Source organism: Salvelinus fontinalis, chromosome 28 (assembly GCF_029448725.1).
Source record: "Salvelinus fontinalis isolate EN_2023a chromosome 28, ASM2944872v1, whole genome shotgun sequence".
NCBI lineage: Eukaryota > Metazoa > Chordata > Actinopteri > Salmoniformes > Salmonidae > Salvelinus > Salvelinus fontinalis.
Window position 1 is genome coordinate 38555886 of NC_074692.1, and position 16948 is coordinate 38572833.

The following is a 16948-nucleotide window of genomic DNA, read 5'->3' on the forward strand; positions in this document are numbered from 1 at the left end:
TGGGACGTTAAACGGGTGTCCTGACTCTCTGAGGTCATTAAAGATCCCATGGCACTTATCGTAAGAGTAGGGGTGTTAACCCCGGTGTCCTGGCTACATTCACACAATGCTATTCCCAAACACACTTAATCAGCAGCATACCACCCTGCATACCACTGCCTGCTTGCTTCTGAAGCTAAGCAGGGTTCGTCCTGGTCAGTCCCTGGATGGGAGACCAGATGCTGCTGGAAGTGGTGTTGGAGGGCCAGTAGGAGGCACTCTTTCCTCTGGTCTAAAAAAATATCCCAATGCCCCAGGGCAGTGATTGGGGACACTGCCCTGTGTAGGGTGCCGTCTTTCGGATGGGACGTTAAACGGGTGTCCTGACTCTCTGAGGTCATTAAAGATCCCATGGCACTTGTCGTAAGAGTAGGGGTGTTAACCCCGGTGTCCTGGCTAAATTCCCAATCTGGCCCTCAAACCATCATGGTCACCTAATAATCCCCAGTTTACAATTGGCTCATTCATCCCCCTCCTCTCCCCTGTAACTATTCCCCAGGTTGTTGCTGCAAATGAGAACGTGTTCTCAGTCAACTTACCTGGTAAAATAACGATAAAATAATAAATAAATATTTGTATAACTTGCAGGAATATTTTCTTCTATAACAAGGCCCAAATTTGGAATGTCAAATCTATTACATTAACATTTTACCCTAACGAATTTTTACATAATCATAAATTCCTTCTGTTAGGTTCTTATTTTTCAGAGTAAATAACTCACTGACACTAGAGAAGCTTAACCAAGTTGAATTCTTCCCAAAGGGAAGACGAAAAAACCATTTCATACAACCACTGATATTTAACCCTTTCTCCTAGGCTGAGTCTCCTCCTCCACAACTGAACAGCCAATGCATCTCTGTTGCTAGACAGAACAGTGATATCTGTAATATCAGTGATATCTGTTCTTCCTCACTTCAATAACCTGACCTCTACCCCAAAGTGCTCACACCTCCCCAACTCAAGGCTGCCATGGTTATTGATACCAGACTGTGTCTCTTCTCTTCCCAGAGGATCCCTGATGGCAAACATTAACATATCCTGACAATGTAAACGTTATACATTACCCTCTCTCCCTCAGTGACATTGTTAGTTTCCAAGATCTATCAAGTCTTTAGTATTCAATGTTCAAAGTTTACCCCGAATCCAACACCTCTAAGGTTTCCAAATTTGGGAAACCTGCAAGGATCGTCCCACTGAGATACAATGGCCGGACCACATCCTAAAAGACTGGCCGAAATAGAATGTCTAGACATCATACAAACACACCGGTATGCGCAACCTGTTCTTCAAACAGGATTTCTCATAAACTTCAATTGAAGAGCGCCTACATTCCTAGGGTTCATAATAAGATACTTATTTATCTTTTCCAAACCTACTCCACTTCCCTCAGGAATACTTTAAAGATAATGAACACCGATTTCGCATTAGTGCCCACTTCCTACCTAGGTAAATAAGAGACTATACTTCTCTTTTCCAACCTACCCCACAACCTAGGATAAGGGTAACATGTTTTTCAAGAAAAATACATCATTAGCTACGTGACATTTATTTTTGCCCACTCAATATTTTCGCCTAAAGTGCCCACTCAACATTAACAATGTTCAATTAATGTTCAACATTTACGCCTAAACTGCCCACTCAACATTAACAATGTTCATTAATGTTCAATTATTACTATTTATTCTGTGCACTTTCAAGTTCAATTATTGAAAGAAATCAGTCTCAACCTAAATCTAATTCTGTTCAAAATGACATTTCCATTCAGCTGATGCTCCCAGCCAGGTGGGGATCCGATCTGCTCCGTCTAGTGGAGTATGGCTTCCCCGGCTGCATCTAATGCAACTCCCGAGCACGGTTAACCTGGATTTCCCCGGGAACAAACAGCAAAATTAAAATTATCATCCCATCCTCGTCGCCAAATTGTCGTGGAATTATTCGAATCAAAGGAGAGAGACTTTTAGAGTTCTTCAAAACAATGTAACTTTATTATTTCATTACTGCAGTAATGGAGTTGGTCGGTAACCACCCTTAAGGTAATCACTGAGAACTCTACGAGCAGAACTAAGCCACAGCATTTTATGGTTAAGACACATGCACCTGAATACGTGACAAGCAACAGATTTGTGAAATTATACTAAGGTAAATTGTGCTCTCATGCAATAGACAGCAAGATTTACATTGCACCAGGTTTCTGTCTCTAGGTCATTTACTACTTGTTTCTACAAATTATACAAAAATACTAATGCAACATAGGACACTAGGTCTTTCCCTTAATTTATGAAGTCCAGTATTCATCTGCCATGTGGGAGAAATAAACTGGAGGGAGGTTCTGCCTGGCACCGGCAGACAGGCACACAGACACTAATCATGGAATGGAATGCAGTCTTTAGGTTTTATCACCAAGGCATCGTAAATCAACTGTCAGCGTTAAGCCTCAGAGACTCATTTCAGAAGAACAGACATTGTTAAAATACTAATATGAATACATTCTAACATAAAAGTAATGTGATTAACATAATGTTGTAATTCTACCACACCCTATTGATGTAGTGTTGTGATTCCTGCAGGCCTGACAACCACTTCCTAGAAGCCATCTGCTGTTTCCCAATGGTCTACTTCATGGCTGGAACTATAGATAAGTAGGTGTTCATTACTCCTTCATTACTGGAATGCCTCACTTCACAGAATTCCAATGACCCTGGTCAATTCCAATGACATCCCAATGACATTATGCAGTGCCCCCCTCATTTACACATTAATTAGCTATACAGTGCATTTGGAGAGTATACTTTACAGCCTTATTCTGAAATTGATGAAGTTGTTGTTTTTCCGAATCAATCTGCACACAATATCCCCTAATGACAAAGCAAAAACACAAATTGTTGCAAATGTATTTAAAAAAATAAATATATATATCACATATACATAAGTATTCAGACCCTTTACTCAGTACTTTGTTCGATTGGGTTCAAGTCCGGGCTCTGGCAGGGCCACTCAAGGACATTAAAAGACTTGTCCCAAAGCCACTCCTGCGTTGTCTTGGCTGTGTGCATCTCAAGGATGATCAATGGAAACACGATGACCAAAACTTTTTTCGCTTTCAATTTATGTTAAGGGGTATTGTGTGTAGATTGATGAGAATTATTTTTATTTCATCCATTTTAGAATAAGGCTGTAACGTAACAAAATGTGGAAAAAGTCAAGGGGTCTGTATACTTTCCGATTGCACTGTATATTATATCACATATCATTACTATCCAGGGGATTTGCAATTAACGAGTGTCATTAATGACATATTATAGGTCAGGTAAAAGTCATGAATGTCATAATATGATATTTTGTGTTGGGTTCTCTTTGTGGCAGCTTGTCACGATGTGTTGTGTTATGATGGGTTCTCTTTGTGGCAGCCTGGACAATCTTCTGCAGTGTGGCATCATCTATGCTGATAACCTGGTGGTGGTGGACAAGGAGAGCACCATGAGTGCTGAGGAAGACTATATGGCAGACGCCAAAACCATAGTCAACGTACAGACCATGTTCAGGTATGCTGTGAGATGCCTGCTTCTATGTTTAATGATACAGTAAATGCGCTGCACACAGATTGGTTGTAGGTCTTCATTTTAAGTAACCAATTACGGCACACTGTGGACTACATGCACTATAGTAAATCATTATAAATACTCTGTCTTTAAAATTCAAGAGGGAAAATCATTTTTCAAGCATGACATTAAACAATTAAATACACTCTGGAAATTCAAAGTCATTTGAAATTCCGACGATATTCTGATGAAAGTATCAGATGAAAGTATCAGATGAAAGTATCAGACGAAAGTATCAGATGAAAGTCACATGAAATTCAGATCAAAGTTTAAATTTTTTATTTTTTTATTTCATGTCATAATGAAGTTAGATGAAAGTCTCATGAAAGTGTCAGATGAGAGTCAGATGACAGTCAGATGACAGTCAGATGACAGTCAGATGAAAGTCAGATGACAGTCAGATGAAGTGTCAGATGAAGGTGTCAGATGAAAGTCAGATGAAGTGTCAGATGAAGGTGTTAGATGACAGTCAGATGAAGTGTCAGATGAAGGTGTCAGATGAAAGTCAGATGACAGTCAGATGAAGTGTCAGATGAAGGTGTTAGATGACAGTCAGATGACAGTCAGATGAAAGTCAGATGAAAGTCAGATGACAGTCAGATGAAAGTCAGATGACAGTCAGATGAAGTGTCAGATGAAGGTGTCAGATGAAAGTCAGATGACAGTCAGATGAAGTGTCAGATGAAGGTGTTAGATGACAGTCAGATGAAGTGTCAGATGAAGGTGTCAGATGAAAGTCAGATGACAGTCAGATGAAGTGTCAGATGAAGGTGTTAGATGACAGTCAGATGAAAGTGTCAGATGAAGTGTCAGATGAAGGTGTTAGATGACAGTCAGATGAAAGTCAGATGAAGTGTCAGATGAAGGTGTTAGATGACAGTCAGATGAAAGTGTCAGATGAAGTGTCAGATGAAGGTGTTAGATGACAGTCAGATGAAAGTGTCAGATAAAGTGTCAGATGAAGGCGTTAGATGACAGTCAGATGAAAGTGTTAGATGTTGTTGTTTTTCATGAAAGTAAAATGAATAAACCATTGGGTGAAACTATATTAAACAGCATCTATCAGAGCATCTATCAGGGTAGAAAAGTTTAATTCAACATCCCAAAACTGAAACCATGCATCACTGCTAGATTGGTACTTACCCATGAGCCCAAAGCATGGAATCTCTTTGACTCCTTCCTTCCTTCCTACTCTCTTTCTCTCTCTCTCTCCTCTTCCTCCACCCTCTCCCTCTCTATCTAACATCTATCCCTCCAGGCTGTTCCCCAGTCTTAGTATCATCACTGAGCTGACCCACCCCTCCAACATGAGGTTTATGCAGTTCAGAGCTAAGGACTGCTACTCTCTGGCTCTCTCCAAACTAGAGAAGGTGATTTCAGCGTGGGGGCATGTAACTCCTCCATCTTTAGATCTGAGGCTTCAGCCCTCATGACTGACTATTTGTCTGTGTGGATGTCATGTGCGAGGTGAACTCTGTTACACAGACTCAGACATGAAGATATAAAGCTCTGGACTGGGTTAACAAGCCAGCTGATGACAGTTCATGTGCTCTCTCTCCCTTCCCTCTTTCTCTCATTCTCTATCTCCTCCCTCTCCCCTCTCTCCTCTCCCCCCCTATATCTCCTCCCTCTCCCATATCTGCTCTATCCTCCCACTCTCTCTCTCTTCTCCCTCCCTTTCTCTCTCCTTCCCTCCCTCTCTCTCTCTGCTTGCTCTCTCCTCCCTCTCCCCCTTACAGATAGAGCGTGATAAGGGTTCCAACCTGGCCTTCATGTTCCGTCTGCCGTTCGCTGCAGGCAGAGTGTTCAGTATCAGTATGCTGGATACGCTGCTCTACCAGGTGGGTATTAGGGGTTATATCCCCAACCTTTTCGATATGTAGTGCATTACGTTTGACCAGGGCCCATAGGGACTGAAGACATTTCTGAATATGTAGGGAATAGGATACCATTTGGGACTTAGCTTGGGAGTTTGTCCGTGGTGTGTCACCTTGTCTCAGCCAGCAGAGTGTAAATGGACTGTTTGAGCAGCTTAGTCTCTCCCGTAGGCACAGATCTATGATCAGCTTAGTCTCTCCCGTAGGCACAGATCTATGATCAGCTTAGTCTCTCCCGTAGGCACAGATCTATGATCAGCTTAGTCTCTCCCGTAGGCACAGATCTATGATCAGCTTAGTCTCTCCCTTAGGCACAGATCTATGATCAGCTTAGTCTCTCCCTTAGGCACAGGTCTATGATCAGCTTAGTCTCTCCCGTAGGCACAGATATATGATCAGCTTAATCTCTCCCTTAGGCACAGATCTATGATCAGCTTAATCTCTCCCTTAGGCACAGATCTATGATCAGCTTAATCTCTCCCTTAGGCACAGATCTATGATCAGCTTACCTTCTCTAAATCTGAACTATTATGTGGATAACTACTCCTACTCTATAATGTTTCCTCTGGGACTAGAAATGAGTATTTTCAGTCTATGGTTCCTCCTGTTTGTTAATGCATTGTCTTGTTTTTTACAGTCATTTGTGAAGGACTATATGATTCCCATAGCAAGACTTCTACTAGGCCTGGACACCACGCCAGGGTCGGGTTACCTGTGTGCAGTAAGTATGGATATCTACAGTATGTTATTAGCGCATCCATGCATGCGTGCGAGTTTGTGCCATGTGTGTGAGTGTGTGTGTGAGTGTGTGTGTGAGTGTGTGTGTGAGTGTGAGTGTGTGTGAGTGTGTGTGTGAGTGTGTGTGTGAGTGTGAGTGTGAGTGTGAGTGTGAGTGTGAGTGTGAGTGTGAGTGTGAGTGTGAGTGTGTGTGTGTGTGTGAGTGTGTGTGTGTGTGTGAGTGTGAGTGTGAGTGTGTGTGTGAGTGTGTGTGTGAGTGTGTGTGTGAGTGTGAGTGTGAGTGTGAGTGTGAGTGTGAGTGTGTGTGTGTGAGTGTGTGTGAGTGTGTGTGTGTGTGTGTGTGTGTGAGTGTGTGTGTGAGTGTGTGTGTGAGTGTGTGTGTGTGTGTGTGTGTGTGTGTGAGTGTGTGAGTGTGAGTGTGTGTGAGTGTGTGTGTGTGTGTGTGTGTGTGTGTGTGTGTGTGTGTGTGTGTGTGTGTGTATACTGAATGTGTCTACTTCCCTGCTCTTCCCCAGATGAAGGTGACAGAGGAGGACCTGTGGATCAGGACGTATGGCAGGTTGTTCCAGAAGCTGTGTTCCTCCAGTGCTGAGATTCCTATAGGCATCTACCGTACAGAGTCTCACATGTTCTCCTCCTCTGAGGTAAGACAGAATGGACACAGACCCTGTTCAAATACTTTAAAGATGCATCCTTCCTTCCGTTCTGCCTTTCTTCATTCCTTCCTACCTTCCTTCATTCCTTCCTTCCTACCTTAATTCCTTCCTTTCTTTCTTTCTTTCTTTCTTTCTTCCTTTTTGGCCTTAGAAGGATACTTCAGGATTTTTTCATACTGGACAGGGAGACATAAATATGGTATCTACCAGCTGACACTGGGGAAGTAGATAAAGGGCCTTGTTGCCAAAATCCTGAAGTATCCCTTGTTTTTTCCCTTCCTTGTTGAGGTAAGTGAAAGCAATAGGGATAGTAACCTTGCTTTCACTTGTCAAATGACATAATGATCAGTGATTGTCTCAAGGGTGAGAGAAAAGGAAGGATTCATTCTGAAAAAGTATTTGAACAAGCCCGCCTCTGAGTCATCCATAGATTATGGCCAATATATTTGTGCTATAATTGTGCTGCTATTCATTGTAATGATGCTTCATACGCGTCAATTAGTTATTTGGTGCTGCAATTCACACATACAAACATTCTTGGTCAAGTAAATGATATTTACTATTGTCAATGCTACTCTGTTCAGTTTTTTTTATTTCATCCATGGTGTGTTTTTGTTTGTTTGGTCTGTCTCATTCCTAGTTAAAGGATGGGTACCCACAGGTAAGATGGCATTATGGTCACATAACTGTCATTATCTGCTGAAATGTGCAGTGCATCAAAAAAGAACAGCATACATGGAGCTATTCTGTTTTCTTCAGCATTAAACACAGCATTAAACACTCTGTCACCCAAGTGCTTATTCATAATGCATTATAAATGCTTCCAGTTTATAGAACTTCTATCGCTGATGGAAAGTGTTACCAAAACATCCTATTGGATCCTCATACTGTCCACACAGTTGATATGGTATTAACCCTTCACCCTCCCCCTAGTCTCATCACAGTTGATATGGTATTAACCCTTCACCCTCCCCCTAGTCTCATCACAGTTGATATGGTATTAACCCTTCACCCTCCCTGTACTCACATCACAGTTGATATGGTATTAACCCTTCACCTTCCCTGTACTCTCCTCACAGTTGATATGGTATTAACCCTTCACCCTCCCCCTAGTCTCATCACAGTTGATATGGTATTAACCCTTCACCCTCCCTGTACTCTCATCACAGTTGATATGGTATTAACCCTTCACCTTCCCTGTACTCTCATCACAGTTGATATGGTATTAACCCTTCACCCTCCCCCTAGTCTCAAGTCTCCATCAATGTAGAGGACACCGGCGGTGACGATCAGAGGGACAACAGACGCGAGTCATGGAAGGAGAAGACCAGAACACACCGGATGTCCACCACCAGCGAATCAGAACACCCGTTACTGAGGAAGAAGAGCCTCCAGTGGGCGCGGCGTCTGAGCCGTAAGAACACCAAGCCTCCAAGCCGCTCCGAGCGGTTCTCACAGCAGCGCCTCAACCTGTACCGGCGCTCTGAGAGACAGGAGCTGTCTGAGCTGGTTAAGAACCGCATGAAGCACCTGGGACTGCCCACTGTCGGATACGGTGAGCAGAATGTGACAGGACACCCTGGTGGTACTAAGGGGCATTACAGGGTGCTGTGTCATATTTAGTAACTGAGGGGCAGTACAGAGTGCTGTGTCATATTTATTAACTGAGGGGCAGTACAGGGTGCTGTGTCATATTTAGTTACTGAGGGGCAGTACAGGGTGCTGTGTCATATTTAGTAACTGAGGGGCATTACAGGGTGCTGTGTCATATTTAGTAACTGAGGGGCAGTACAGGGTGCTGTGTCATATTTAGTAACTGAGGGGCATTACAGGGTGCTGTGTCATATTTAGTAACTAAGGGGCATTACAGGGTGCTGTGTCATATTTAGTAACTGAGGGGCATTACAGGGTGCTGTGTCATATTTAGTTACTGAGGGGCATTACAGGGTGCTGTGTCATATTTAGTTACTGAGGGGCAGTACAGGGTGCTGTGTCATATTTAGTTACAGAGGGGGCAGTACAGTATATGTGTCATCTTTCATAGTTTGGCTATTGATGCTGTATGGAATAAGAATGATGAGGGATTAGTTGGAGAATTTAGGATGGACATTATTGTTAGAGATGTTTGCGGTATATTTTGCTGTAAATTAGATATTATTGTTTGTCAATGACTAATTACTATTCTCAGCAGATGGAAATACTATCGTAGTAATATTATTAAGTTGTGTAGGTTTTTTAAAGACTGTTGTTTTCACCGTACAACCTTGCCATCCATTCACCTCACTTCATTGAACACCATTTCAAGGGGTGTACAGAAGTGTCATAATGCCTCATAACATCAATAACCATATAAACATCCCACAATGCCTTACATTAACATTGAGGAGTATCACATGCTCATTCCCCATTATTCAAAGTACTCTACATGACAGTATGACAATGCACCTGCATAACCTGTTATGGATGTGCTTAACCTCTCTATGAATGTGCATAACCCTTCACTTGGATGGAAGGACGTCTGAAGCATATGAAGCATTTTGCCTGCATCTCCTCCCTTTCTTTTCCTCTCTCCTCAGTTTCCTTCGCCCTCTTTTTGCAAAAGAAAAAATTATTTCTCTATATAATTCTCCATATAATTCTCCATATAGTGCTTATTACGTAATACAGCCAGAAAGGCATAAAGAAAAACTGAAAAATGTAGTACTTAATAAAGGATTACCGTTATTTTGAAATTGGATGCTTGAGCCAAATAGATATTTACATAATAAATAATAAAATAATTCTACAATTATTAAAAATATATATTTAATAGCCTACCGTTTAACATGGGAACATGATTTTTTCTTTCTTTGAGTATTAGTTTGTTTTTACTTCCCCATTTTAAAACTGCAATTTGCATTTTTTCTGCTTGCCTGACCTTTTCTTTCTTCTCTCCTTTCTTTTTCCTTTCTGCCTTTCCCGTCTGGCTTGTAGAGGATGTTGCTAATCTTACCGCGAGCGATGTCATGAACCGAGTAAATCTAGGATATTTACAAGGTAATCCCACGTACAGTAGTGGTCACATACAGTATGCAATACATTTAATGTAGTCATCACTCTCTTAAACGTGTCAAGTGTTCTGAAAGCATTTGAATGACATCCTATATGTTGGAGAGTAGTGCTATTCTGCAAACTATGGTCAGGTAAGAATGTTGTTAGGGGAATGTTTTCATCTAATATCTCTAATAATTATATTTTGTAAGAAAGTGGTGAATATAGGCCTACCACCATCCCTCTAAAAGGGGAGGCAGGTTGAGGATTGAACCAGTAGTAGTTTAGTATCTGTTTTGCACATCTATGTAAGTAACAGAGTAAGAATACTGTGCTATTGAATGACAGTACTACAGTCACTGGCGTAACACAGTTTCTCTGGACCCCCGCAAGGTCGGAGTTCGCCCCCCCCCCCCCCCCCCCCCCAAATAAAATCGAAGTATAGACTACTGATCACTGTCCACGGTGCTGATACTGCGACACGTCTACGCGGCTGCATGCCTATCGGATCAATGGAGGTCTTTCTGTGGTGCCAGGGCTTAGCTTAACTTTAGGTAATAGATAAATGTTTATTGGTAGGCATATTTGGACGTCATTTTCTAATTTTCTCAAGCTATACACAGTGTCGCAAAGCTGCCATTTAGACTGCTGATTGACGGCAAAAATGTAATTAAAGTTTGAAATTCAAATAAATGTTTGATGCAAATGTATACTAATCAGCTACCAATTGATATTTTTTTTAATATACAACTGTCCTGTATAGCCTACCTGAACCTGACTGCATGACATGAGCCGTCCTCGCACTCGCTCCCAGCTTGGATAGAAAGTTGCTGTGAATAAAACCAGTTTATTAATGCTAAATAATACAGTCAGTCCACCCTCAAAACACTAACTCACTAGAGATCAGTGGAGGCTAATATCTATAGCTATGTACAGTATTTGTCTGCTATTTACTATAAAGTTGTAATAAAATGACACATCATCTAGCCTAACAAGGAGGGAAAACTTTATCGGCTGGAGGATACGTTTAGCCACTGTTAACGTTTGAACTCAGCATTTTTCGTATGTCTAAAAGCCTAAACAAATGGGCTGCAATATTCAAGGTAAATTTAATTAATTCCAAACTCCCCTGGTCTTTTGAAGTCCTTTTTTGTGTGCAAATGTTTTCACCACGGCCTGTACGTCCAGGTTGCGGGCCAGATTGTTTACTATATTGAGTATTGCCAACCCAGACAGTCTTTCATGAGACATTGTGCATTATATGTCCATTGCGCTGCACACAATTTTAACTTAGTCTTGAGTGATGAATGCCAAGATATGCCAGAGATAGGGGACTGTTGATATTGCAAGCACACAACTTAAATGCTGGTTCAACAGTATGAACAAGGTCACAAACATATATTTTTTTGTACCAACCCTCAAGAACTGTTGTCCTCTGCTAAAGATGATAATCTGTTTGCACCAATTTATTGTCTGTCCAGTATCCAGACGACCTGTCCCCAGAGCTTCCTATTCAGTTAATCTCTTTCTTTAATGTGTTGAGTCTGTCAGTAAAGGAGAAAGAGAGGCTCAAATAGAGATGTTGCAGAACTTCTTATTTGAAGCACCACTCCCTTCTGACCAGTTTCCCTGATGTTGCTACGGCAATCAAGCTGTTTTTAACCATCCCTGTAACTGTCGCTTCTGCAGAAAGGTTGTTTTCTAAACTAAAACTGATAAAGAACTACCTAAGAAGCATTAGGCTTTCGGTCTGTTATGAGCTTTTGAACGCCTGAGTAAGCTCCACTCATTACACTGTCACCGTCGTAGATTTGACAACGACATTTGTTCACCGATATCCCCTTACTTTCAATCAGTTGAATGATTTATTTCTCAAGGCCTGAGGCACTTTGATCAGTCACATTTATGAAGCCCAGGAAACAAACACTTAGTTTCCTAGTACATATGGAAATTAAAAAGGTTTATGAATGACTTTTTGAAGGGTTAATGTAAAAATAATTTCTAAATATATATATAAACTTCAATGACAGGAGCATGACCCTCCAGAGCTCGTGGCTCCCTGTCTTGCGGGGGCTGTGGGGGTGTCTGGTTCGCCAGTGACAACAGTAGCCTGTGAGTGACAGAGTAAGAATGCTGTGTTATTGAACAAGACTACAGTAGCCTGTGAGTTAACAGTGTTGGCCGTCTTAGAGTTACAGGGCATTTCAGAGCAGCTGTTAGGAGAGGAGACCAGAACAGGTTAGATGGAGACTCATGATCAAACATCACTACTGCATGTCTCTGTGTGATGATGGCAGTGGTGGGTGGCAGACACACAGTCTTTCTTTCTCTCTGTCCTCTGCATTGTGTGGACTGAAGTGGGAGACATAGGCCTAGTTCACACTTAGGTTGAACAACTGATGTACGGTAGTCAAATATGTTGTAGGCTACATCAGTTTTACCTGTGTTAACTAAGCCTTGTTGACTGGCGATGGATGAGGAGAGATGGCCAGACGGAGTACCAAGTTACTGTAGGACAGGAGAGTGTGGTTAGATACATTACAGGGTGGTGGGATGGGACAGGACAGAGTGGAGCAGAAAGCATTATGCCTGTGTTCAGAAGGTCAACGGTTCATAGAAATCCACACACCAAAGCTACACTGGGAATTGTGTAGAAATATAACTGTGGTTGTTAACAGAGAATCCCATTTAGCATTTGATTAGCCTAAATAGCAAATAATTTGTAATATTCATCACATCTTAGTCCATCTGAATGACATTACAAGACGATCCTAGATTGATGCTATATTTTGACCCCTTCCAATCCCACACTCCCAATGTATTTTGCTTCACACTTTGATTGGTTGAGCCTCACTTCGTTTGGTTGAGCCTCACTTCGATTGGTTGAGCCTCACCTCGTTTGGTTGAGCCTCACTTCGATTGGTTGAGCCTGTCCTGCCGGATGCCAGAGCATGTCCTATTTGTGTTTGTGGGTCTGTCAACATTTCTATATGGGGGGCTGAGTGTCGTTGGCATGGCAACCATGGTGACGTGTTGACGTGAGTGACCAGGCAGACATCTAGAATGTGCAGAAGGTGAATCGATACAGTCGGACAGTGTCTGCATGTCTTTCTTATACCGCGCATGGAGAGATACGCTTGCCTTGTGGCAGCATGGGCCTACCCTGTACCAGCCATGCCCTGTCAGTAACGGTTAGACCTTCTCTCTCTCCTGCCCACTCCGCCTGGCATTATAAGGGGCAAACACAGGTGGGTTTGGAGAAGCAGATGCAATTTACCCCCCAACCCCCAAGCTTGAGCCCCATTCTGTCCCAGGTACACAGCTTCTCACTCTTACACACAAACAGGTAAAACACACACAGCCCTGACCTTAGATCAGTGACTAGGGGCAACTTGATCCTACTTCAAGACAAACACAGGACGTCAGGGGATGCTATATCGAGGGGTACACAGTTACACACCATTGATTATATTTGAATAGACATTAATAAAATGAACACAGGACTCGTAAACAAGACTCACAAACAAGATATATATTGTAGACTTGCTTTATATGCATATGAATTTTTATACCAGTCTACACCCTTACTGAAGATCAAGGAGTCAGGGAATCCTATAGTTTCAGTTGCTAAACAGAGCATTAGTGGGCTGATGTTGACTTGTAAAAGCAGACCATCTGTGAAGACCTGTCCCTGTTCTGTTCCAGATGAGATGAACGACCATCAGAACACTCTTTCCTACGTTCTCATCAACCCTCCTCCAGACACCATGCTGGAGCTCAATGACATTGTGTAAGTACCGACAAGAGAGGTGGGATCAGCGGCCTCGTCTTCTCTTTTCAGTATGTACTATACTGTACCTAGCTGTGTCGACTGTACACCAACCTTGGGTATGGTATACAATATTGTTCCCGATTGGGCACAGCAGTCTATTTTGGACAGTACAGTTCTCTAGTAGTATGTTCTATAAAAATGTGGATGTGACCCAATAGAGTTGGTTTTGCCCTCGTCTCTCTCCAGGTACATTATCCGGTCTGACCCTCTGGCGGGCCCTAACGTGCCGGAGGATGCAGCCCAAGGGCAGAGCAGCGGTGGCGGCCGGATGAGGCAAGAATTTGGCACTGAGACCAGGGACGAGACCCACCTCTGAAACTCCCTCACCTCACTCTGATTGCCAACCCCCGGCACAATATATATATATACTGTATATATATATATACACACACACACACACACACACACACACACACACACACACACACACACACACACACACACACACACACACACACACACACACACACACACACACACACACACACACACACACACACACACACACACACACACACGCGCACACACACACAGCTGCTATGGAAGGATGCATGAAGAGTGCCTCATCATTAACTAACTACTTCACCCTCTTGGAGAGCATCAGACAGACGCGACCCTCTTGGAGAGCATCAGACAGACGAGACCCTCTTGGAGAGCATCAGACAGACGAGACCCTCTTGGAGAGCATCAGACAGACGCGACCCTCTTGGAGAGCATCAGACAGACGAGACCCTCTTGGAGAGCATCAGACAGACGCGACCCTCTTGGAGAGCATCAGACAGACGCGACCCTCTTGGAGAGCATCAGACAGACGCGACCCTCTTGGAGAGCATCAGACAGACGCGACCCTCTTGGAGAGCATCAGACAGACGCGACCCTCTTGGAGAGCATCAGACAGACGCGGCCCTCTTGGAGAGCATCAGACAGAAGCGACCCTCTTGGTGAGCATCAGACAGACGCGACCCTCTTGGAGAGCATCAGACAGACGCGGCTCTCTTTGCAAGAGTTAAAACAGAAACAATGCACCAGTCACTGGAGGGAGAGAGACGGACTGGAAGCACGCTCCCTTACGCACAAGTAAGCAACCAGAAGAGACGATGATGTCAGAGGTCCTGTGACGCTCTTAATATTTAGAGGTTGGTTTGATTTAGCTCGTTCACACGCTTGGTGAGTGGAGCTCGAACTTTAGGACCAATGGAAGGGTGTCACAAGAGCAAACTCTCCCTGTATGGTATGCTGGTGAGCTAGACCAAGCACGCCTGGTGTGTGTGTGGGGACTGTGTAGTTATCAGTTACGATAGCAAGTCATGTACGGAGTTTGGTACAGAAATGGTTATTCCTTATCACAATATTATGGCAGTATTCTTACAAATCAATCATGAAAGTACATAAGCACTTTTTAAATGACATTGATTTTCGTTTTTGATTTTCCAATTTTCAATGTAGAAAACATTGTATCTTATATAGGGACCCTTTTCTGCTCATTCTGGATGTTTCCCCATTTTGTTCTATAACATAACATTTCTTATTAACAGTCTAGAATAGTAAAGGAATTGAAGAACCTATATACATTCTTCCATGCCCCTACAGTATGTCGCTCTATTTGTGACATATGGTATCTGGATATTTATTTTATATCTGTCAGTGTTCTACTTAAGCTAATGTACAATCATTCCCTATTTCTGACAGGATTTTATGAATTATTGTACATTACAGTACAATGATCCTGATTTTCAAAGCGGTTTACCGTGGAAAACCTATGTTGTTTTGCACAATAAGAGACAGGCACAGTAAAAGTGAAAGTTCACTACACAATTAAAGTTTGTTATATGTTTCCAGATGTCAAAAGTAATCTAATGTAAAGATGAGTTGGAGTTAACTATCACTTGAAGTCTGTTAGTATGGCCAGTACATGGGCTTGGAGTACAGTGTTGCAAGCTGGATTCCAATATGTCCTTTCACTTATACAGGAATCACTTGTACAGTAAATGTAGTATTGTGTGTGCTTTAGATATAGAATCATTATTTAAGGGTTAGGAGATGTATTTCTGTTTTATTTAAAAAAAAATCGATACTGTTGGACTAATATGTGTGGTTTTATCAGTGTAAATAGTCTAACTTTTAATCCTCATTGTTTTGTTACAAAAAAAATCTGGGTCATTATTACAGAAATGATAACAAGAAGGACTTGAAATACTTTTGCACTAAGCTCTGTGGTCGTTAAGAGCATTATAGCATGACCCTTTAACCCGAAACTTAAACTATACAATAAAACAGACTACAGTATTCACAGCACAGTATGAGTCAGTCTCCATACATTTAGAGAGAGGTGTTATAAACACAATATGAACTTAGTTAAGTTTGCAAACTTTAAGGTTCATTGTCATTGTAAATGATACAATATACTTTGTCCATTTAGATGGAATTTTTGGGGGTGAATCCAGCATACAAATACACACAAAAAGAGCACACCATAATACATGTGTTTCCTGACTGTATGAATACGATTAGGTTGTTGAGAAAGTTTGTTATGATGGAGGAAAGGCAATTGATACTTTGATATCAGGACTGAAGTTTTTTAAGATATATTTCTTGCTGTGTTTGAGATGTATAGTATTCCAAAGTTTTCCGTTGATTTACTGAAAGTGTAGATAGAATATGTTTGATTCTTGCCAGGCCCCCACAGAAAGGCACTTTACAGACCTGGAGGACTAAAGAAGACTACAGTTGATCACCATGGAAACAATGAGCGTGTACATTCCCATCAGTCACCATATAATTAGAATCCATAGAAAATCTGTTTGTGGTTTTTGAAGTTTATACTGTAGTATAGAAAGGGGCATGCAAACACAAAAAGCATTGTTTTTAAATAAAGCTTGCCAAACCAGATATGTTTTCCTACACCTAGATTGCCAACCTGTGTGAAGTATCACACCTAGAAAATTAATCTGATGATAATATTCCCCGCGTCTTTTTTGTAAGCATATCATTTGATATCTTTATATGGAACCATGCATGTTCTCCAGACTTATCAAAAACCTCTGTTTACTTTATCATGTTTTTAATTCATTGTGAAAAGGTCAATTTTCTACTATTTCTTATTATGAAGTCTGTGTACTTCTACCATGATGTAAAATATGAAACAATAAATGCTACATGCAGCAGGGAACATTGAAA

The 16948-nt window shown here is 41.9% G+C and overlaps 1 protein-coding gene across 17 annotated transcripts in view; it reads left to right on the forward strand.

The window, feature by feature from the left end:
• Positions 1 to 16948, forward strand: part of LOC129826683 (potassium channel subfamily T member 1-like) — a 152090-nt gene extending 135142 nt beyond the window's left edge. For 7 of the 17 annotated variants that reach the window (XM_055887669.1, XM_055887668.1, XM_055887671.1 and 4 more), the window contains 13 exons: positions 2607 to 2678; positions 3447 to 3581; positions 4897 to 5008; positions 5378 to 5479; positions 6153 to 6236; positions 6769 to 6897; positions 7550 to 7570; positions 8158 to 8464; positions 9883 to 9945; positions 12130 to 12177; positions 13176 to 13253; positions 13645 to 13729; positions 13958 to 16948. In XM_055887669.1, coding sequence (XP_055743644.1) covers positions 2607 to 2678; positions 3447 to 3581; positions 4897 to 5008; positions 5378 to 5479; positions 6153 to 6236; positions 6769 to 6897; positions 7550 to 7570; positions 8158 to 8464; positions 9883 to 9945; positions 12130 to 12177; positions 13176 to 13253; positions 13645 to 13729; positions 13958 to 14087 — 1366 coding nt within the window. In that variant the 3' untranslated portion in view covers positions 14088 to 16948. The remainder of the gene's footprint in view (positions 1 to 2606; positions 2679 to 3446; positions 3582 to 4896; positions 5009 to 5377; positions 5480 to 6152; positions 6237 to 6768; positions 6898 to 7549; positions 7571 to 8157; positions 8465 to 9882; positions 9946 to 12129; positions 12178 to 13175; positions 13254 to 13644; positions 13730 to 13957) is intronic. The other 10 variants (XM_055887675.1, XM_055887684.1, XM_055887680.1 and 7 more) reach the window with 8 other exon arrangements.